The sequence below is a fragment of the Microcebus murinus genome, chromosome 2, assembly GCF_040939455.1.
Source record: "Microcebus murinus isolate Inina chromosome 2, M.murinus_Inina_mat1.0, whole genome shotgun sequence".
Lineage (NCBI taxonomy): Eukaryota > Metazoa > Chordata > Mammalia > Primates > Cheirogaleidae > Microcebus > Microcebus murinus.
In genome coordinates, this window is record NC_134105.1 from 78,307,007 (window position 1) to 78,332,260 (window position 25,254).

Here is a 25,254-nt window from a genome sequence, read left to right on the forward strand (position 1 = left end):
TTGAATAATTATTTCACCACACATTTTTATGAGGACACATAATACTCTACATATATTTACATACTAGGGTCCACATGCTGAGCACATATCTGCACTCAGGACACATAATGCTGGTTTATTTGTCTATGTTTTCACATTTCTTCTCTTTATTGAATCCTAACTCCAAGGAATAAGCTCCAGCCTGAATATATAAGCTTTGAGTAGACACGAAAGAAACTGCCTGCAACTAATATTCTCATCTTACAGGTCCTGTGAAAGGGGCAGGCAGCATGACCAGTCAGAAGAGTATTGACTTTGTGACTGTGAAAACCTAGGTTTGAATTCTGGCTCTATCGCAAGTCATGTGACTTTCATCCCTCCAAGCCTCAGTTGATGTCAATCAAAAAAAAATATAAAACTATTCACTCTCGGGTAGGATGTGGAAATACCATATGTAACAGCAGCCTCTACATCCACACGGTGGACAGTCAACAATCTTCATTCCCGCTTGTGATTCACCCATGAACCCATGTCTAGCAATGAGCAGGAGTCAGTTTGGAATCCACTCATAACTTATCTGTATCCTCCGGGCTTTGCATTTCTATGTGTTCACAAAAATAAATTCAGGTCATATTCAAGTCTGGACATCTATTATCTTCCAGATTCTTTTTGAAGACACTGTTCCACAGCCTTCTTTCCTCCCGGCTGTCCCAAGGTGCCTTCTTTTATCATTTCTTTTCTTTTCAAGGAATTTCTTTTAGCCACTCATTTAGTTAAGGTCACCTAGCAATATATTCTCTTCATTTTTCTTTAGATGAGAGTATCTTGATTTCCTCTTCATTTTTTTTGAAGGGTATAGAATTCTGAGTTGATAATTCTTTTCTTTCAGCATTTGAAAAATGTTATCCCATTTCCTTCTGGACTTCATGGGTTTCGATGAGAAATTCACCATCATTAGAATCATTGTCCCTTATAGATATCATTTCTCTCTTGCTGCTTTTCAGGTTCTTTCTTTGCCTTTAGTTTTCAGAAGTTTGACTATCATGTTTCTTTCGTATGGATTTCTTTGGATCTGTCCTTTTTGGAGTTTGCTCAGTTTCTTGAATCTATAGGTTTGTGTCCTTTGCAAAAATTGGGACATTTTCAGCCATTATTTCTTTTTATCCACCTTCCTTCACCTCTCCTCTGGGACTATGAGGACACGAATGTTAGATATTTTGTTATAGACTCACAGTTTCCTAAGGCTTTTTTCATTTTTTTTCTCTTTTGTTCAGAATGGTTAATTTCTATTGCTCTACCTTTCAGTTCATGGAGTCTTTCTTCTGTTCTCTCCATTCTGTTGTTGAGCACATCAATTCAGTTCTGTATTTTAGTTACTGGATTTTTCAGTCCTAAAATTTGTTTGATTCTTCTTTCTATCTTCTATTTCTTTGTCGAGACTTTCTGCTTTTTCATTTGTTTCAAGCATGTTCATAATTGCTTCTTAATATAATTTTATAATGATTGGTATAATGGATTTTATAATGGCTGGTTCAACATATGCTTTAAAATCTTTGACAGATAATTATAACATCTCTCTCTTCTTCATGTGAACATCTATTGATTGTCTTTTATCATTCAGCTTGAGATATTCCTTGGTCTTGGTATGAGGAATAACCTTTCATTGAATTCTTGACAATTTGGGTATTTTATGAAGGGACTCTTGGTCTTATTTAAACCTTCAGTTTCAGCTGGCTTTTCTTGACAACACTCTGGTAGGGGAAGGGAGAGTGCTGACTCCTCACTGTGAGATAGAAGCCCAGATTCCTTACTCAGTCTCGTTTGACCCCTGAGGGGCATGGCTTCTTGTTACTCCTGAAAGAGGGTGAGAGTTCTGGCTCCTACCAAGTCCCCAGGCTGAGAGGGGCAGGGAGCTTTGTTGCTGCTCACCACTTGGCTTTCACTGACACCATAGTACAGAGGAAGGGAGAGCGGCCCTATTACCACAGAGTGGTGATGAAAGTCTCGATTCTCCATTAGAAATCCTCTGATACTAGCCCTGGACGGAGGAGGAGGGACACCTCATTACTCTCAAGGGGGGGGTGGAAGCCCAGGTTTCCCACAAGGGGGAGCTTATTATTGCCCAGTGAAGAGTGGGGATGTAGGTCTGCCGGGTAAGAGTGGAGGTCTAAGCTCCCCATGTGTGCTTAGCTTGCATGCTGGGTGTGGGGATGAGGTATTTATCTGTTCTGTTGAGCCATAGTGGAACAGTTAGGTCTAAAAGCTTCTGTCTTGGTAGGCTTTCCCTTTCCTGGTTCTTTGGCTGGAGAGAGCAGGCTGTTCATCTGCACCCGTTGTTGTTTCTGGGTTGTTGGGCTTCTTTGTCTCCAAGTGTGAGATACATGGGTCTTGAATTCCCTAGTTAGTCTACTTTCTCTCTGCCTTTCAATCTTGTTACATTAGTTTTTTATCTAAGGGTTTTAAGAGTTTTTAGTTGTACTTAGTAGGAGGCATAGAGAAAAGTAAGTGTACTCCATCTTCTTAAAAGCAGAAGTCTTCCTCCATTAGCATTTTGATACATATTATTTCCATCTTAGATTCCAACAAGGAAAAGTCCTGGACCAGATGGGTTCACATCTGAATTTTACCAAACATACAAAGAAGAACTCATACCTCTACTACAGAAATTATTCCACAACATTTAGAAAGATGGTATCCTCCTCAACTCTTTCTATGAAGCCAATACCACCTTGATACCAAAGCCAGGAAAGACATAACAAAAAAAGAAAACTACACCCCAATATACCTCATGAATCTATATGCAAAAACACTCACCAAAATCTTAGCAAATCGAATCCAATAGCACATCGAAAAAATAATTCACCATGACCAGGTGTGCTTTATCCCAGAGACGAAAGGCTGATTCAACATATGCAAATATATAAATGCAATTTACCACATAAATTAGATTGTAAGTATTTCTTAAGATAATGTTAATTCTGATTAACAAAGTAGAACACAAGGTATTTGCACTCTATCTTTTTGCCAGAGAATGCAAGTGATGCTAAACTCTCTGCTTTCCAGTTACCATCAATGTTATGTAGTGAGAAGCCACATTAATAGAATATTACTGAAGAATTCACAGTCTAGTCATCATATAAAAACGTTATCCCCAGTCAAGTCAGAACACAAAACCTGCATGAGAAATTCCTATGTTAAAATGTTCTGATAGCACTAGGCCCATGTTGAACAACATTATAAAAAAAAAAGTGTAAGAATGATTTAAAAATCCTAATTGTTATTATTTTTAGGAATGTTATTAAGAGTACAATTCACTACATCACAAACCATACCTGTATGAAGACAGTGGAGGAATCTCCCTTAGCTTTGTAGCACAAGAAGCTGATTCATCAATGTACTTTTATATTTTGAAAGTTATGATGCCCATAATTTCCTTCTTTGGTTGTCAGAGTCAAATCTGGTAATCTCTCCAGTACCTTATGTCATAGATTGTCATACCCTTGATTTCATTTTATTTTTCAATTCAGATTTTACTTTTAGCCAGATTTCCTCATGGATTTGTTTTTTAGCTAGTAGGATAGTATGCATTTGGTACCTGATCTCATTTATTTTAGAAACAGATGGGTGAATAAATACATCAGAAAAAGATAGAGGGTTTGTAATCCCTCAGTAGGACAGGAGATGAACCTCAGATTTGTTCTCAACTCATGAGAGGAACTTAATGCATGCTGCCATTTGATCCCACACAGTTTCTCTTTCTCAGAGGACATAAAAGAATATATCTGTTGTCACATAGTTTATGCTGTATTTGTCAGATGGAGCTTTTTAAGGGATAGACAAACACAAGTCCTACCTGGAGGACTGAAGCACCACTATGGAGAAACTGAAGACCACTTTCAGCTGAGTCAATTCCACCAGTGGCCAAAATGGGAAATCCAGGCAAAGCACGAGCAATGGAGGTCACAGCTCTCAAAGCAATAGGTCTGATCGCTGTCCCTGTAGAAAATAAGAATAATCAATGGTTAGCATATTGACCATTTGAACCTATTGCCTTATATACTGTCATGTACTGGACACATTTCACATTTCTTTATCTCTACTTAAGATGTGTACATGGATAATGGATAAATGTTGTTATTTTTCAAAGTATTTTAATTTGTCAATGGATGCTTATTCATTTTAAGGACTTTGATGCTATTATTGAATGCAGAGACATTATGCAAGTGGGTATAGTAACCCAAGAACTCTCTCATATTACAATTTGATATAAAGTAATGTGTAAAAAATTGTATAGAACATTCAAGCATCTGTTTTAAATACACAAGGAACAGCAGTTTTGAAAAAGAAAAACAATCATATACAGTACATAAATAGATATACAGCTATGTTTCTGTAAAGTATAAAGCAGCTGGTACCAATATAGATACAACAAAAACAAGCAAGGTGCTGATGAACTTACAGATTCCATATTGCTTTTTACATATATTTCCAACAATTGAAAGAAATATATGAAGCCTAATCTAAGTTTTCATATATTAGAAAGTTTTAATCAAGAGAATTTACTAGAATCCAGTAATTAGGGTATATGTATTTAGTTTTTTAGATGTTTTAATTAGCCAAACATTACCAGTCTATTATTCCCTAATAGCAATGAAAACTATATGATGGACAAAATACTTTGGGCTCATTATAAAAATGAATACACTGTGCCAAAGCTTCTTTGCAATCTCAAGTGTTATATATCCCAGAGTAAATTAATGCCTTCATAACAAAGGAATATAATTTGATATTCCTGGTCTTCACTCATAAGTCAGTGGTCCTTTAAAGCATTTTCTGAACCAAAGGTAGTTCTATTAATACTTGCATAAGAATTTGACATTGCCTTAAACCAGGGCTTTACAAACAACACAAACAAAGCTACTGATGTGGCCTCATGTGGTATTTTATCGTCATCTCCACTACCATAAGCATAGTCACTTTCATTATCAATATGTATTGATTGGCGTGGTCACTTTGAGGAATTACACAGAGCTTTCCTTAAAATCAGTATCTTTTCATCTGTAGAGGCTAGATATTGTATGATTCCAAGTATAAGGCACTCTGGAAAAGGCAAAACTATGGAGACAGTAAAAATATCAGTGGTTGCCAGGAGTGGGAGGGAGGCATAAATAGACAGAGCAAAGAGGATTTTTAGGACAGTGAAAATACTATATATGATACTACATTGGTGGATGCATATTGTTTTACATTTTTTCAAACTCATGGAATGTATAACAGCAAGAGTGAATCCCAATGTAAACTATGGACTTTGGGTGGTTATGATGTCTGTGTCACTGTAGATTCATCATCTGTAACAGCTCTACCAGCCTAGTGGGGGATGATAATGGAGGCTGCGCATGTGCGGGGCAGTGGTTATACGCAGTATCTCTGCACCTTCCTCTCAATGTTGCTGTGAACCTAAAACTGGTCTGAAAAATAAAGTCCCTCCTCCCCTAAAAAAGAAAAACACCTTTCTTTTTATCCTCTTAGTATCCATTTTAGATACAACTGAACTTAGGCATAACTGATGCTTTTATACTCAAAACAAAAATGTGGAAATGTCTGCTTGTTGCTCCCACACCTGAAAAAGCTTCCTCTAGATGTTAGTGTCTCTTAGCTAGGAATATTCAATAATAACATTTCAGACTCTATAACAGACATTTAGAACACAGGCATTAAGTTAGGTCAAATTAGAAACTGGATGTCAAGATTCAATTTCTATATTAGAATATTTATCGACAGTTTCTTCTTAGTCTTTGAACCATTAAAAAAGGCTAACATAATGGACAGAAGAATTAATAGTGAGAATATACATGCACATTTATATATACATACATATTTGTATCTATACTAAAATAGATCTACATAATAAAAGTTAAATAAATGCATTTTAAGGAAATCTACAACTTAAACTTTAAGATACACACATAGATATCTCTGTATAACTCTCATGCTCAATATATACTAAGCTAATGGTTTCTTTACATATATGTCATTTTGAAGTAATAAAGAAATATTGAGATTCCTTTTTCCCCCTTATTTAGTTGACCCAAGAGAGTAAAGGAAATTTGAGCTAAGCAGATAAATAATTTATTTCTAAATGCACTGTTAGAAGACTACCATTAACACCAAAGGGTAAAATCTCAAAGTGGTATACAGGGATTTGGCCACATATTCCAACTGATATTAATGGACATCGAATGGCAAAATCCCAGAACACAGCTTTGAAAATTTAACCAGTTACATTTAAAGGGCAACATTATTAAACAAGTGTTAAAAACATCAGCAAATCCTCATTGGCATTTGAAGATGTTCAATTAGGTCAATAAGACATTTTCTACTTTATGTTTTTCTTCCTTTTCTAAGACTTTTCTAATATACCTAATGAACAGGAAAACCTTTCAAACTAATAATGATTTTTTTTAAATTAAGAATAATTATGTTCTCTGAGGAAATGAGATCTAACAATGAAGAAATGGACCCTTCTGTTGCTGGGCAATAGTAAGTTCAGTTTTTATTTCCATTATAAACTCTGTTTGATTTTTTATAACTCAGCTGATTTAATATGAAATATAATCTACCTGTTCTCAGCATTTTTATGGGGAATAGGTTTTAAAAATAACTTTCACATCCACTAAGAAACATTTCTGGAGGGAAACTGAAGGTATATAAAAGAATCTTTCTAAACTGTTATAGAGAAATTTCTTTTTAGTTTTAGAGTGACAGAAATGAAGAAATAATAGGTTCAAAATTAAAACGAAACTTTTAGTGCAAAGAAAATGCATGTATCAATGCCATACAGAGTTGTACATATGCAATTAAAATGAATAAAGACTTCCAGAATCACAGTTATTGAGATAAAAGATTTTTAAAACTTTCGTCACTACTGCAGTGATTAATAATTTTAGACCAAAGACTAGGGAGGAAGAAGCCAGTTTGAGAAGCTAAAGGAGTGTGAATGTGGACTCCATCCTTAAGGAAACAACAAGGTTTAAATCAAGAAATTGAAATCCTATAAACTTAAATGAACTAATAGGTACCATGCCATTTAAATTAAGCCTTCATCTACATGGGGTGGCCCTATGAACCTAATGGGAAATTCAGTTACATCAAGCCATTCTGTTTCAACTGTGTGGAATCCTCCAATAAAAATCAAGCCATTCCGAGTCCCCATGTTTGGAAATAAGCTGCAGTTCAAATGTATAAACAAACAGAAAATGAACTGACCCTTTAAGTTGCAATGTTGCTGCCAAGAATTCTGATTTGAACTAAAGTGGCCTTTGTGGAATAGCTGGTGGACTAGGCTGAACTGTAACTTTTGGTCTCAAATCAATCTACGCCTTCCATGTAGTCACAACTTAAAATGCAAATCATTTTGTTGAATTCACAGAGCTTCTTTGATAAATTGCACAGAACACTTTTGGATTGATTCATGTTTTAGAAACAATATTTTAGGCCGGGCGCTGTGGCTCACGCCTGTAATCCTAGCTCTTGGGAGGCCGAGGCGGGCGGATTGCTCAAGGTCAGGAGTTCAAAACCAGCCTGAGCAAGAGCGAGACCCCGTCTCTACTATAAATAGAAAGAAATTAATTGGCCAACTGATATATATATAAAAAAAAAAAAAATTAGCCGGGCATGGTGGCGCATGCCTGTAGTCCCAGCTACTCGGGAGGCTGAGGCAGAAGGATCACTCAAGCCCAGGAGTTTGAGGTTGCTGTGAGCTAGGCTGACGCCACGGCACTCACTCTAGCCTGGACAACAAAGTGAGACTCTGTCTCAAAAAAAAAAAAAAAAAAAAAAAAAAAAAAAAAAGAAACAATATTTTAGTAAGCCAGATATTTTGAATTGAGCTAATCAATCTGATTTTAAGGAAACTTTTTTTTTCTTTAAGAATATAATACTCTTTTGTCACATAGTTTAAGTACAATTTCAAAAATGCTACCATTAGTTATAGTTATAGCATATGGATATATATGTAATAATGTATTATCACTTAATCAGGTTCCTTATTCAGTCTTTATCCATTCATCTGTCCATCTATCTATCCACAAAATATTCATTAAACACCTATGGAATTTTTTTCCTGGTATCAGTTTAGGTCCTAACCGTTTACCTGGGATTGATACCCAAAACACCAGCTCTTATCATCTGCTTAAGTTGTTTCAAGGTAAATAATTTGAGTCCAATTATTCATTCCTTATGGTTATTCCCTTAGAAAAATTTCACATTTATTTGAAAATCATACACTTTTTTAGACCTAGTCCTGAATCCAGAAGATATCATACATTTTATAAATACTACTAGTATGAATTCTAGAAGGAAGGCGATTTGAGGATGAACTAGTTACATCATCAGTCAGACAATGGAGCCAATTGCTGAGGTTTGAATCTTTATTCTACTTACAAGTTGTGTGACTTTGTGAAAATTTCTTATTCTAACTGTATCTCAATTTTGTCATCTATAAAATAATGAAAATTATAATAACTTCAAAGAATTGTTTTGGGGAACAAATGATTTAATATATATTATATAAAGGACTAGCACATAACAAAAATTATGGAAGTGTTGGTATTATTATGTAATCTCTACTATCCTCAAGAACAATTGATTTCAGAGGAAGCATTTTTTTAGTTTACTTTGATAGAACATTCTGTGTTGTTTTTATGTGTTGTTGATACAATAAAATAGATTTTTAAATTGGAGATAAAAGCACGATGCCTATGATGATAGGTTTTTCTATCCTCTGATATCTAAAGAGAAACATACATGTCCCCTCCTTTTTCTCCTTCCCTAACCGCTGTCATTTAGCAATGTCATAATATTGATAAGATTACTTTGACTCCAAAGGGAAAAAAAAATCTCACAGGCAGACGTCAATATATTTTTAAAAAATTTTTTGAAAAACAAAAGGTCCATGCAATAAAGTAATATATAAAGATTTTAATGACCATATCAGAACTCAAGTTTATTGGTGAAAAGGAGGCAGAGATTTACTTTGCATGACTAAATCCTTGAAAAGAAAAGGAATTTTTAATGGGCAAGATAGTGTGGAACATATGCTAATTTTGGATAGCTGGAATTTTGAATAATTAAGTTTAATTCTGTTTGTTTTTCCCCTAATCATTTGACTCCTAGGACAGCTACTGTTACACAGTTAATTGTTAGAACTAAGTCCACAATAAACTCGCTGATAATAGCTCTAGCTGGCAATAAAACAGAAATTGGGTTATAATATTCACTCATGCTCACTGTGTATACAAAAAGAAAATGTAGTTTTAATTTGCTTATATTAATTAAAATATAATGAATTAAGTGGATAACAAATTCATTAGAAATTGAACTTTGACTAATTGTTAATAGTTTTAACATCATCTAGAAGAAAGAAAATATTAACGAATCAAGAATTTCAAGGATTTAGAGTTGAGATTGATTTTTTTATAAAATACCTATAAATCAAGCACCAACAAATTTATGCTTTACTAAAACAAGCTTAAAATGTTAATGAAGCTAATATACTGATAAATACATGAAGCGTGCCATTTAAAAATACATTTTTACACATGGATTAAGGTCTTCTAAGAACATTAGCATAATTCAAGCAGAAACTGAAATGATAAAAGGATCTAGAGTTATATGTATAGTTATGAAATCCAAACAGGAGAAATGGGAAAAATAAAGTCAATTATTTGATGTTGTTGTTATTTTAATTTTGGGGGAAAAGCTATAAATTTTCTTGTGGAAATGCCTAATTTTAGTTGAGTTTTCCATGATTTTTTTCTCTGTCTTCATATCTTTATAGCAATGTTTATCTGCTTCATTATGTATTTAATATGTTCATAGTTGATTCGTATTCAATAACTCAGTACCTAGCATGTGCCAGGCATTTTATATTAAAGCAAGAGAATTAATATTCACCAAGGAAGAAGCCATTCTCCTTTCTGAAAGTGTCAGCTGCTGTTAGTGGAATGAATAGCAGCACCGTTCATGGAGTGGTTTCCATGTGCCAGACACTAAGGGTGGGGCTTCACGTACCTTGTGTAATTTAACCCTTGTAACTCTATGAAAGGCAGGTGCTGTCTCCTCAATTTGTACATGAAAAAAGGAAGCTCAATCTGAATCAATAACTTGTTCAGTGCCACACAGTTTATAAGGATAGAATGAGACTGAAAATCAAGTCTTTGTGACATGAAAGTTCCCACTTTTCAGTTATTATTGAGAAGTGGCAGTGAAGCAGTTACAAAGTGGACCATCTTTGTATTGTTTTTTGCTTAAGAAAATCAGTATCAGTATGGCCTACTGCTAAAAGAAGAAATGCTGAATGAAGTCCAGCCAATTAGGTTTAAGTCCCAGCTCAGTTGCTTAATACAATTGTGATTTGAGCAAGCTCCTTGAGTTTCTAAAATATTAGTTTTCCCTATCTGTGAAACAGGGACATTGATACCAATAATGTCATAGGGACTTTGGAAGTATTAAATGATATAATTAATGGAAAGCACCTAGCATAGTGCTGGCTTATAGTATATATAAGCTAATATTACTGTCAAAACCAGAGAAAATTGATCAGAAACATAAACATTCAGCTATAAGCATATAGGGATAAACCCTTAATACTTAAGGGGTGTTAATCTCCTAGATATCAAATTAGGGGATTCTTTTGTAATCCATATGTCATTTCATGTTTTTAAAATATATAAATATTCATAGCTTGGGTCTATGACTCTAGATATGTATAATTGTGTGAATAAATCTTTATTAGATTTTTAAACATAATCTGCAATATCTCAATGCATATGCCTTTTTATCTAGAAATTCCATTTTGAGAAATCTATTCCATTAGTGTATAGACACAATTACATACACAAAGATATTCCTTAAAGTGTTGTGGGTTTTTTTGATAGCAAAACAGTGAAAACCTTTACGACTGACATGCAAATAGCTCTGCTATATAATGTTAACAGTTAATAACAAGAAGCAGAACAATATATATGGTATGGTCTCATTGTTGGCAAAAAAAAAGCATATGATTACATTTAGTATATGTTCATGTAAATGCATATGTTCATGTAAATGCATAGTTCAGTATGTTGAATTTTGAACTGCTCAGTTACCGTCTCTGGAGAATGGGCTGAGTCCAGCAATAAAGGAGCTGAAGAAGAACTTTCCAGTTTTGATATCTATACTTCATATTGTTTGACTCTTTTTGATAAGAAGGTAGTTTTATTTATTTCTGCAATAAAAATGGCCATTTTTATAATGCTCCTAAAATTCACTTTACAAGAATAGGCATCATCAGAATATATGCTGTGAAATTTTTATATATGGGATGTACGATGATACTGTATACTCAGAAAAACACATTTGGTTCCATGTCTGACAGTTTAAATAAAAGATCAACAAACATAACAGAGTGAATAGGATGTTCTCTCTCTCTCTCTCTCTCTCTCTCTCTCTCTCTCTCTCTCACTCTCTCTCTCTCTCACACACACACACACACACATGCACGCATACACACGATATATATCTATATAATGATTGGAAGGAATCCTAATAGCTATCTTCAGATACTGGAAAGGCAACTATAAAGAAAACACATATTGTTCATTTTATTAAAAAAAATTGGAATCAGTGATTCAGCACACATTAGTGGTTATATTATTATTATTTTAATAATTAATTTGTTGTAAATTCAACAATGAAATCAGCTACAATGGGATTCCCTATCCCTTGAATATTGATGGCTACTTGACAGGTAAAAGGCAACAGAAAGACTTCTGTACTATAGGAAATGTTGGATTAGTTGATCTCTTCCAATGAAAATTTCAAGGATACTATGAACATTGTCATGGTAGTTTAAAGAGCAATTTTACATATGTGATAGTTTCCCAATAGATATCAGCGAAGATGCTAACTTTGAAAAGGAACACATATTAGTTAAAATGAAATTTTAATATTAAATATATTAAATATAAAGACTCCTCTTTTGAATGTTAATTGCCATGTATTTTCCTATGTATTTATGAATACATTGTCCTGATGACATTACTATAAGATAGGTATTTTTGTCTCTATTGTTATAGATGTGTAAACTGAGAGTCACTGGGGATAAATATCACACCTTCAAGATCACCTTGGAAAGTGTAGGTCCAGTATTTAAATCCAGGTCTACCTGACTCTCAATACTATGCTCGTAACCACAATGCTATACTTCTTCCTTATTTTAAATATTTGGATATAAATTAAGTTTCAGAAAGTACAGTTAATTTTTATAACTAATAAATATATATTATCCAGGAATGATAAAACCAAGAAAACTGGCATTATATAAATTAGCATTATATTAATTGTTGGTAAGGAATTAAATTAGAGCTAGAGTTGTTAGTAATTAATATAACTAGAGTGACGATATGGCCCAGTTTGCCCAAGAAAGTCCCAGTTTATTACACCTGTATTTATTCATAATTACATGAGATAATTATAAGTAGTATCCTCTTTTAGTCAAAAAGTATCCTGATTGAGATGATAAATTATAAAACCATACTAACTATAACTAATGATCATTATAACCAAGCATGATAAGAAAAAGACAGTTGCAGAAGCGAAATGAAATTGTTTTAGAACAAAAACCATAATCTAGGAAGAACTTAGAAATTCACTACAGTGTCTAAGACTCAATGGATGGCATGAAGAGCTAAATGTCTTTAGTTTTGTTACTAGAGGGAAAAATATATGGCATTCACTAGTTACAATTAGTCTATATGTATGTTCTTTCTATTTTCAACCTGTAGGTGGCCACCACAAGCTACACTTATTAAACAACTCATTAGTAGCATTTTCAATACTGTCATCTTCAGATAATTAGCAATTTATTTAAATAACCAATTTCTGTAGAAATAATTGCCATGAAATGCCCTGAACCTACTTTTTATAAACTATAATAAAAGTGTTAAGATAATCCCTGACATTTGCAAATGCCATTAGTTCACCTTTCCTTTTGATAGTGCTATGGCATTATGTTTAAACAATTACCCGATAACACAGCAGTTTAATGAAACAGTACAGTAAGCACATTCTTCAATATTGCCAGAGAGGACATTCAGATTTAGAAAGAAATCCAGTGTGCAGACATGTTTACACAGAGGAAAGACATAGCTAAAAGAAAAAAGATTCTTGAAATAAGTATATTATTGCTATTTCCAAGTTGGTTTAGTTTCCATGGTAGATGCTACAACATATGTGGTCTCTTTGGAAACAAGAATGCAGAATTCTATAAATTGATTCACATAATTAGGTGGTGCAAACTAAAATCATATACACCTATGAATATGTATACTATATACAATATATTCATTGTGTTATTTGCTCTATAACCTCCAAACAGGAAAAAGTAAGTAGTGAATTCTTCTTACTCTTAATCTTAAATGTTTAAGTATGTTTTACTTTAAAAGTGGTGGGCACTTTCAAAGCAGAGTTATCAAGGAAAACCATAAATGGCTTTTAGAGCTCAGCTGGTATTTAACATTTAAAATGGACCAGAGTTGTAACTCTCAGTTTCTTTCTTGCTATCCAGCTGCCTATTCCACTAAGACCAATTGATGAGGGATCATACAGTGTTTCTGGGTTGTGAGTGGTAAAACTCTTTGAGACTTTCATAACATTTAATCTGCTGGCCTTCATATAACAAAACAAAATTAGAATTCAAAGCCAATGGCAATATCATTTTTATAGCTAAATTAAAGTAATTTGAGAACCTATTACATACCAGTTGCTCTGCTAAATTATCCCCACGTTATTTACATCCTCACAACATCATTACAAGTCACATATGCATTATCCACACTTTACAGATAAGGAAATTCAGTTTCAAAGAGTTAAACACTATGTGCTGTAAGAAAGGTAGGGTTGTGTGGTTAAATAATGCATTGCAACAGGAAAACCATTAATCCACAATGTCACCATAAAATTCATTGATGAGTTTGTGAGGGCTTTTCTTTATTACCAGATTACCTTATGCCTCAGTCTCTTCCAAATAAGAACTTCTGGCAATGCTTGTGGCCTATAAATGTAAAGGGTTTACTTATAGATCTGAATAGATGGACTACTCAAATAAAAGACATATTTCCTCAACCAAAGAAGTATTCTGAACCATGACAGACTTAGCAGACTTGCTATATAAACTTTTCTCATGTGATTTTGCTTAAGGATGTCCAGAGCAAATGTTATCATACCAGACAAAATTCTCACAATTCTATGTGTATTCAAAAATGGTTATTTGAATAGAAGGAAGAGGAAGATTATAATGACAATGATAACGCCCATGACCAGAATTGCATTTTACCCTTGGGAGGATGCAGGACAACTGGAAGTGGGCACATTGTTTTTCCTGGGGACATATAAAAATGACAAAAAAGAGTTCCCACATCCACCAGTATCATATTATTTCTTTCTCTGGAAAACTGTGATTTTTTTTCTCTATGAAATTCTGTGCTGTTTACTCTGTGGGTGGTTCTGTGGCCAGGGTGTCATGGTAGCACTTGCTGTCCTGTAAAACCTTGCCTTTCATTCCCAGTAATGCATTCTCTTTTCTCTTTACAATGAATTACATGTGTTAATCTCTGTGCTCTGTGATAAGACTGTGCTCCTCAGAGTCTGCTGAAACACAGGCTGTACACCAGGCAATGCTGTTTTGTTCTCTTCTTTGGGCTGGACAACTCTCAAAGATGTAGCGTGGACAAGCACATCGCCACCTGGGCCCTTATCTGAACCCTCTGAGAACCAATGCTTGCTATAAAACTGACAAGGCACTTTGAAACGCAGGGTCTCTACCAATTGGTTGCTCTCTCGATTAGTTGACGAAATTTCTTGCTAAATTTCAATAGGGTAAAACTGTGACATCATTTTCAGCCCAAATTATTTTTTGTACTCAGCAACTTCTCTGATGCTAAAGGCAGCCAAAGAGATGCCTCCTCTCAGTGAGCTTATAAAGCTCAGTAGATGAGATGAAAACATGGGCAACACGTGTTCACAGGCCTGATTTTGTGGGGCAGACAACAGACATGGCTGAAACTCAGAGGAGAGGGAGAGAGGCAGGAAGTCAGTGGTGGTCCAGGGAGGCTTTGAGAAAGGTGCAGAATTTCAGCTGGGCCTTGAAAGATGGGTAGGTAGGTCTGGGGCTGGAAAATAGGCTATTTCAAACTCTGGCAAGGGTCAGTGACAAGGTGAGAAAATATGCAGATACAGTAATGAAGAAATCATATTTGCGAAACACTTATGTTAACAGTAAAACTAAAGCAGCCTCTCAGGTAGGGAAATGGTCCATGGGGCATTAGTGTGCGTAGCGGTGTTGCCCAATATACAGCAGGGAGGGGAACAGCCCATCTCCAACTCCCCCGGTCACCATCATCAATTTCTATAGGATAGTTTTTTGTTTTTTTTTATTTCAGCATAATATGGGGGTACAAATTTTAAGGTTTCAAAAAATGCCCTTTCCCCCCTCCCCCCACAAGTCTGAGTTTCCAGCGTGACCTATAGGATGTTTTATTTTAAAAAGTGCTTTTAAAAATATTGACCTGGTATAAGAATAAATAGGTTTGAATTTCAACAGTTTTCTAAACAAAAGATAAAATGAGGGAAATTCAAAGCTATTTACTATTAATGAAAAATAATAACATTGCTACTTTAATAGCAATTCATAAATTTTAATAAAAATAAATATTACTATTTATTATTAATAGAAATATTACTCAGGAAAAACTAAAAAGAATATATGATCCTGTTGTAGCCTTTCTATATATCATAAAGATCTTTCTAGTCTGATAAAAAAACAGTATTATTAGGAATTTTATCAGACAGAAGAGATAAACATTACAACTAGTACAGCATGATCCAATTTTTCAGAGTATAGAGAACTTCTGTAATGGAAGAGAGAAAATGTTCCATTCCATTCAGTCATTCAACAACTATTGCCAGTAATGTATATTTTCATTTTCATAGATACATTTATACTCCTAACAAACATCATAAATACTGCAGGAATCTGCAGCATGTATAAAAGAGAGCACATGATCAAGTGTAAAGGAAAGAGAATTTAAGACTAGATTACATAAGATAAGATCTCCTGAAGCGTTATTTAAAGGAGCTCTCACACTACCCTAGGCCATGAGAATGCACAGCAGTCTGGTAACCTCTCCTACCATACATGATGGCAGCTATGTGCCAAAAGTGAGCATCTGGTCTCAAGCTGTGCATATCCGTGTGGCCCCCAGGACCCCTGATGTCTTAGGGCTTCAGTCTACAAGCTGGGGACACTCCTCAGCCAAATGGAAGATTAGAACCTAGCAGCTATTTGGAAAACCATTGAGTGGGCAAGAACTTCTAAGGTACCTAATATAGAACCAGACATAGTCAAATAAAATAATCTACTAAAGTAGGTAGCACAGTGACAATCACATGGTAAGTGCTTAGTAAGTAGTGCCACCATTACAGATTCTAAAAACATTAAAAGTATAATAAGAAAACAATGTGAAGAACTTTATGCAATAAATTCAACAATTAAAATTAAATGGAGAAATTCTGTGCAAAACATAACTAACCAAATTGAGATAGAAAAGTCAGAAAATCTAAGTCAAAAATAGGCCAAAAACTATTACAGAAAATTGAATCATAATAAAAAAAAAAAAAAAAAAACATTTTCACAAAGCAAACTGCATGTCCAGATGGCTTCATTGGTAAATTCTGTCAACTTCAAGGAAGAAATAATAATGCCAATCTGACACAAACTCTTGCAGAAGACAGAGGAAAAAGGAACAAATTCCAATCACTTTATGAGGCTACCATAATCCTTACACCAAAACCTGACACGTACATTCAAGGAAAGTAAAATTATAGGCCACTATCTTTCATTAACAAAGATCTAAATATCTTTAATAAAATATAAGAAAATTGCATTCAGAAATGTATAAAAGGGGTTAAACATCGTGATTAAATGGAGTTTATACCAAAAATGGGAAGTTGGTTTAACATTTGAAAATCAATTAGTATAATTCACGTTATTGACAGAATAGAAGATAAAAACTGTGTGAGCATCTCAAAAGGGTGCAGAAAGTACACTTAGGAAAATTAAAAATCCATCCATGGTAAAAAACTGTCAGCAAAATAGAAGTAAATGAAACTATCCTCAATCTGACAAAGAGCATCTGTAAAAAGCCTATAGGTAATATCATACTTAATAGTAAAACATTATCTTTCCGTATATGCTTTCTATATACTCTATCCTTTTCTACCTAATAGCAATAGCAATCAGAAAGTTAAAATTTAAAATAACATTTACACCAGCACAAAAAAGCAACAAATTGGAATATATTTATTAAAGATATGTAAGATCTATACATTACAAAATATTCCTGAAAAAACCAAAAAGACTTAAGAAAATGAAGAGATATACTGAATTCATAGATTGGAAGACTCAATACTGTTCGAATGTTAAATTTCACCAATTTGATTTATAGATTCAACACAACCCCAAATGAAAATCCAGTAAGTTTTATTTGAAGAAACTGATAAGCTGACACTGAAAGTTATATAAAAATACGAAGGCTAGAATAGCCAAAACAATCATGAAAAAAAAAAAAAAAACCCAGAGTTCAAGGACACCATTTCACTTTAGAATTTCCTCTAAATCTACAATAATCAAGACAAGGGCATTAGAATATATAATAAATAAATAAAATAGAATGGAGTCCTAATATAACTCCTACAGATAACGTCCGTTGATTTTTGACCAAGGTGCCAAGTCAGTTCAATGAAAGAAAAGTCCTTCTAACATATGAACATTAGAACAAAACAATATTTGTAAGAAGAAGAAGAAATAAATAAATCAATAAATAAACCATGATCCTACCTCATTTCATACAAAGAAACTTTTTAAATATTCAAGGTGGATTGTAGATCTAAATGTAAAATTTGAAACCATAAAGTTCCTAGGGCAAAAAAAAATCATAGAATATTTTCTATACAGAAGAATATTTCTGTAACATTGGATTAGTCAAAAATTTCTTGGAAAGGATGTTAAAAGCACTAATTTTTTTTTAAATATTGATAAACTGGACTTTATTAGAAGACATCATTAAGGAAATGAATAAAGAAGCCAAAGCCTAGAAAAATATATTTACACCTACATTTGAAAAAGAACTCATATCTGAAATATACAAAGAACTCCTATAAACTAACAATTAAAGGATGTATAACTCAAGTATAATGGGCAAAATGCTTGAACAGACATTTCAAAAAAGAAGACATACAAATAGACAATAAATACATTAAAAAGTGCTGCACATCTGGGAAATATAAATTAGAACCACAATGAGACACCATTTCATATCCACTGGAATGGCTAAAAATCAACAAGACTAATAACATCAAAGGTTGATGACAATGCAGAACAAGCTGAACTTTTATACACTGAAGATGGGAGTATGAAATGATAGAATGACTTTGGATAACTATTTGGCAGGTTCTTAAAAAAAATTAAACATACATCTCTCTTATGACCCAGCAATTTTATTTTTTAGATATTCACTGAAGAGAGGTGAAACCACACTACAAAAGTGTATGCACAAAAATGTTCACAGCAGCTCAAAACAGGAAATGAAAGCCCCAAATATCCATCAATAAGAGAATGGATAAACAAATTATGGTCAATTAACACAATAAAAAACTACCAGCAATGAAAAGAAATTGCCTGCTGATATATGTAACAACACAGTCATATACAAATATAAAAAAATATTATGCTGAGCAAATGAGGCCAGGCATAACCCCCAACACACACACGGAAGCTGGGAAGGGGGAGGAGGGTATAAAAGAGAAAAAGAGAAAGAACAAATATTATTTAATTTATATGAAGTTTCAGAACAAAAAGAATCTATGGTGAGATAAATCTCAGCTGGGGTTGAGGAAACTGACTGCCAAGCAACCTAAGAAAACTTTCAGGTGTGAAGGATATATCCTCTGTCTTGTTTCAGACTGCACTTAGTACAGATGTGAACCATTCTGAAATTTAATTTAGCTGAACATTTAATATATGTACATTGCATCTTATATAAACTATACTCGTTCAAAAAATATATAAATGCATAAATAATAAGTAGAATAAAAGTCCATCTCAAAAGTGAGTAGGCATCTTGTATTTGGATTCACTTCTAAAAAATCTTTGATGGTCAGAATATTTCAAATACTTCATTTTATGAAGTATGAGATCATCTTCCCACTTACAAATAGAAAATGAATCTGTGAACTTATATAAAGGTGAATAGGACCAAAGATCATCATCTGCAGTACATCATGGAAGGTGAATCTATGTCAACTAGATGACCCAAAGGGAGCAATTTTTATGATGTTTTTGGCCTCATTAATGTTTGCAATTTCCATGAAATTTCTTTGAAGGCAATGCTTTTAAAGAAGCCACATATATCACATATAAGAATGTACACACACACACACACACATTGTTGGTGATAAGTCATTAATTATTATGGATAAGTACACACGGTGTACAAAAATGATGCAAATATAACGATAGGTATTATCGATCAACTATGCATCTAAGTCATAACTCTTGAATTGGCCAAGCATGGTAAAAATCACTCTATTTAGAAAGGCACAGCTTCAGCAAGCCATAAAAGTAGTTTGGCCCTTTGCTGACTATTGTGCTAAGTAAGACCCCAGAGCCAAATTTCAAAAATGTCATCAACTGACAACAAATAATGTTAGCATATAATGAGAATTTCTGGTTTTGCACTTTATGCCCAAATTGGTATTTGAGTATATCTTTACCTCTCCAAAACAAGAGAGGAGGTACTCAAGGGTGTTATTCCTATTAAAACCTTGTAATCATAAATTTTTCTTCCCAGATGAATCCTTAAAGAATATTTGGCTCATGGCTATGTCAAGTCTATGATGGGCTTGTAATGAAATATCCTTTCTCTATTTGCTACTTTTCCAATCTTTAATGTTTTCTGATGAAATTTCAGACTCTTGTCAAATTGAGGTCGTTACCTTGTCAATTGGCATGGTTATTCAGGCAAATTGGCAAGTGTGCAACCCTAGATGACTCAACTCATTGCCAAATGGCAGTTAACTAAGTTCTGCTTGCATGAAAAGGAGATAGCATATTACCAGGACCAACATGGTGAGGAAAGGAAATATAGTCAGTACCAGTGCATGTATCTAAGCAAAATGTGATGCATATGTTTTTCCTCATTCATAGATGCTCTTTCTTGTTTTTTTTCCCGGTTTATATTATTGCCATAAGTGTTTCATCAACCAAATGCTTAAATCATGTATAATGATTCCAAATAGCACTAGACCATTCAGATTTGGGCTTTGGGGATCACAGATGTGCTAAATCTAGTCACAGAGGCATGGCTAGAACATGGCTTGACTGCCTCAAGGGGAGAGACTTTTTTATTAACCTTTTCCCAAACTGCTACATATTTTTTTGTTTTATTGGAGCTTAGAAACTCTTTGTAGATGTTTAAAAGTCAACAGAAATCATATTGGACTATAATAGTTTTTCAAATTTTTGCAAGTACATCTGCAACCTAGTGTAAATAGGGCCAACAGCCACAATGTATATCTTTTTTGGAATGCTAATGTTTATTTTACTCTAGGCAATAAGAATTAAGGTGTGAGAAATGGCATGCGCACAGGCAGTAACTAGTACGAAAAAGATCTCCTGTTTGCATTCTAGAAGATCGTTTATTTATAAACCCCGGAATACATATCATAAGACTCTCCGAATTCTTATTCACTAAATGCTGAATTGTTATGGAGTAGCTCTTAAAAGTTGAAATTTGAAAATGGAAAAGCATTTAAAAGTTTCAGAAAAAAATGATATATTTCCCACATTCAACACAAACTGAACTAGAGAAATCATATTATGATTTTCAAAAAGGGCTAGCACTCTAAAGACTGTAGGCAAACAAAATACTAACAAGTTTAATTATTCACAATGGCACATTTATGGAGAGTATAATGTTGCAATCAATGATTACAAGCCCACACAAACAGCATTGTAATAATTCTACAAGGCGTGTTCAGAAGTGAAATAATTTAGAATTTAAAATCAATAGCATTTATAGACATTGGAAAATGTCAAATGGAAAATGAATGCCAGTATTTGTATTCTTTCTGGAGCATTTTTACTTCTCAGCTTTTAATTATTCTTTAAAAGATTATCTGAACGCAAAAGCAAACATTTTCCCTTTCATGTCTCAATTAACTCTTTCAATAGAGATAGATTTGTTAGGGAGCTGTTTATATACAAGAAAATGACAAGCCTTTGTGAGAACTAAGGTTGTTTTTTTCTTACCTCATATTATGGGGGTACACACATTCTTAGGGTTACATATCTTGCCCCTACTCCTTCTTTCCCACCCCATTATGCCAGAGCTTCTAGCGTGTCCAGCCTCCAGGTGGTGCGCACCGCACCCACCGTGTAAGTGCGCACCCTTCCCCTCCACCCCCCTTCCACCTGCCCACTTCCAGATTACAGATTTTTTTTTCCAGACATTTTGGTTACAATGTATATCTTTGCCTCTCCCTAAAAAGGGATAAAGGTAATCCCTTCCCCTCCATAATGCTCGCCATTTCCTTAAGATGTGGGTCTCCCCCCCAACTCCCTGTTGAACACTACCGTTTTTTGGGCACCATAGTTTTAGTCAGTCAGTACTAATTTGATCGCGAGTAGATGTGTAGCCCATTTTCCAGATCTTGTGTCGTCTTGCTTTGTATTACAGGCTTAAGCTTAATCCAGGATAGCATAAACGGTGCTAGCTCACTGTCGTTTCTTAGGATTGAGTAATATTCCATTGTGAGCATATACTGCATTTTAGTTATCCACACATGAATTGACGTGCACTTGGGTAGTTTCCATGACCATGCAATAGTGAATTGTGCTGCCATAAACATTCGGGTGCAGATGTCTTTATAATAGAGAGACTTATGTTCTTTTGGGTAGATGCCCAACTAAGGTTTTCTTAAGTTTTTTGCTTTAATTTCCCTGCTCTTGGCTTCTCTCCTTTAAGCCCTTCTCAACATCCATCTCACAATGTTTTGTTCTTTATTAGCCTTTAAAATTCAAGCTTTGGCACAAATACGTTCTACCACAAGGTATTACTTTGGTAAATTCTTAAATTAAAATATGCCTTATAATTAATTAGAAATAGGAGAAATTGGATGAGAAGTATATAGGAACTCTCTGTACTAACATTTCAATTTTTCTGCAAGTCTAAACTCATTTCAAAAGAAAAAGTTTATTTTAAACAGTAACCCTTATATAACACTTGGATTCTTACTGCTCTTATAAAAATATTAGTTTTTCTATATTATTTGGCATAAAGACACAAACCTGTGACTACTGAAAATAATTTTAAAAAATATAACGTTTATAGCTGTTTCTATTAATTGCCACTTCCTGCTTAGAAATAATAGCAATAATAATAGCTATTCTTCATTGAATGACCTAATATGCACAAAGCACTCTATTAAGGCTTTTACTTGTGCTATTTCATTTAAATCTCCAAAAGTTCCTAGGAGCTATTACTTTTTATGCTATAAATGGTTAAATATCTTGCTTTTTTAATGGTAACTGGAAGATCTCAGATTCCACCCAAATCTGTTGACTCCCAAACCGGTGCTGTTTTCCACAATGCCTGCTTTCAAAAAGTTAATATTTGTATGCTATGGTTCCAGGCATTGCATTACATATATATTTGTTATATTAATGTATAACCCCCCCATATATTTGTATTAGTGCTCAAAAATAGCCCTGCAAACAAGTTGCTATTAATTCTAAAAACAAAAAGAAAAATCCTGACATTTTTAAGTAAAAGCTGTTTTAGTTATGAAAGCATTTAACTGTCAACTCTAGTCTTTGCTGACACGTTTTTAGGTTTCTGAAAATAAATGTATTTAACCATTTGTCCATTAATGGAATGATGTCCAATCACCTTATGTACCACCAAATTACCTATCAACAGAAAAACGAAAGAGAAGAAAATTTAATTTCAGGTTACTCCAGAAACTATGGCAACCACGATGTTTGGCAGCCAAAGGGTGTAAAATCCAGATTAGATAGATGGATGTATTTACATATTCACTTTTACATTAAACAGAGTGGATGACACATCCCTGTATAAAACCTATTATTTAAACACTTCAAGTGAAAAGTGTTAAAATAAATGGCTCATGACTTATGAAGTGTTAAAATAAACGTTTATTTCAACACTATACATGTCATAAGCCATTTATTTCAACACTTTCTACTTCAGAAGACTTACCCAGACAAGAAGAAAAGATCTCATTTGCTAAGAGTATGTCAAGAGGCCAAGTCACAAAGGATAAAATCGAAGTTTTGATGCTAGAGCTTTGGTTTGTGGAGGCTCAGATCAGAAGGTAGAATAGGAGGTTTGATGCTTAGCACCTGGCAAAAGCTCCGTGGATGTGGTAAACTGCTCATCAACACCACCTACATTGGCTTCATTTAGACATCACATTTATCTTAAGTGATTCTGAGACATCAGGGCATATCTTAGTATCAAATTATGAATGAAATGCACTGTTTGGGGTATTTCTACAAAGAAAACATATGTTTTATTTCATGTTTCCACTTATTAGAGGGGCCTGATGTAACCAAAGTCTTCAGGGAACAAAGCTTCCAAGGACAAAGGCAGAGTTTCATAAGCAAAGTAAGTGCATATACTTATACAGCACTTCCTATTTGTCACACTCTATTCTAAGTGTTGTAAAAATATTAAGCAATTTAATCCTCACAACAATCTGGAGAGGTAGGTTTTTTTTTATTTCTGCCATTTTTTTTTTTTTTTTCCCAGAGCGGAAAACTGAAATCCAGAGGGTGGCTGAATAACCCAACCAAGGTAACGGGTAAGTGGTGGCACCAGGATTTTACTCCAAGCAGGAAGCACCGAGTCCGAGTTCCTCATCCCTGTGCTGGGCTGCTGCTGCGTTTTAGCAAAAGATTAGCAGACTATTCTGTCTCATGCTCTAGAAGTACTATGTAGCCTTGAGAAATCAAGTTCACCATTTTATCTTCAGGCAGGGCCAGAACAAATGGATAAAAAATTCCCTCCTTTGTAAATAAGATCTCCAGATAAAAAGAATTAACGCTATTTCTAGAAAAAATTAATATTGACTGATGACTGATGATACTTGATTGTGAGTTCTTTCAGTCTTGCCTACTTTAAGACTTTATGTTCCTACAAAAGGTTGAAGGCCTATTATGGTTGAAATGGGAGTGTCTGATAGTGACTGAATTATTTCCCTCCAGGATGCCTCTTTTTCACTCCCTGATAAAAATGATGGCAAAATGTTTCCAGTTTTAATTAAACACAATAGTAGTAGACTTCACATTCAGAACCAATTTTTTATAGCTAACTAAATGGTAAGTTTTTCACTCACCTCCCCTCCTCCCTCCCTCATCCTTCCTTTCTTTCCTTTCAGTTATATTCTCCTCTCCTTTAATTTATGTAACATCTCTTCTTTCCCTTATCTTCCATCTTTACATTATCTCTCCCCTCTCCCTAGATACCTTAGTACTAAGAACAAAATAACTATGGATTCCTTAACATCCCCCGATCTTTATAATTTTACAAATCTGTGAATAATGGGAACATGTGATACAGAGCCATGTACTCTATCTGTAGATACATAATCTTGTCCACAAACCAGACTTTAAAATACCTAAACCCTTCCTCTGCCCACCTACCTTCCCACTTCACATCAAACAATGATTACCAACCAGGTCCTTTTGAAATCTTAAGGCCAAAAACTGGTAAAAAGAAGTCAGGCAACTGAAGGCATTGTGACATATAAAAAACATACTTGTAGCATACCACAATGCCAAGTAAAATTCTGACACTGATATATCAGAGTATTTGGCATTTCAAAAGAGAAAACTAATGTGTAGCAAAATTATGTAATGTATTGAACAAAAAAGCGACATCAAATTTTTTTCAAATAATAGGCTGGATAATATTAAGATATATTATATACTCACATATTTATAAAACCTCTATATTGATGTATTTTTATTGTAACATAAAGTACTTCAAATAATATAACTTTGATATTTATTTATTTGTAATACATGAGACCTATATTTTTATAAATTAGTCCTGAGAGTTAAGGATTATTACTGACAGCATATTTTGACATTTATGT

At 34.0% G+C, this 25,254-nt stretch overlaps 1 protein-coding gene across 1 annotated transcript in view; it reads right to left on the reverse strand.

The window, feature by feature from the left end:
• Positions 1-25,254, reverse strand: part of DPYD (dihydropyrimidine dehydrogenase) — a 796,846-nt gene that overhangs the window by 147,613 nt on the left and 623,979 nt on the right. The window contains exon 19 of the mRNA XM_012791012.3: positions 3,833-3,975. Within this exon, the coding sequence (XP_012646466.1) occupies positions 3,833-3,975 (143 nt within the window). The remainder of the gene's footprint in view (positions 1-3,832; positions 3,976-25,254) is intronic.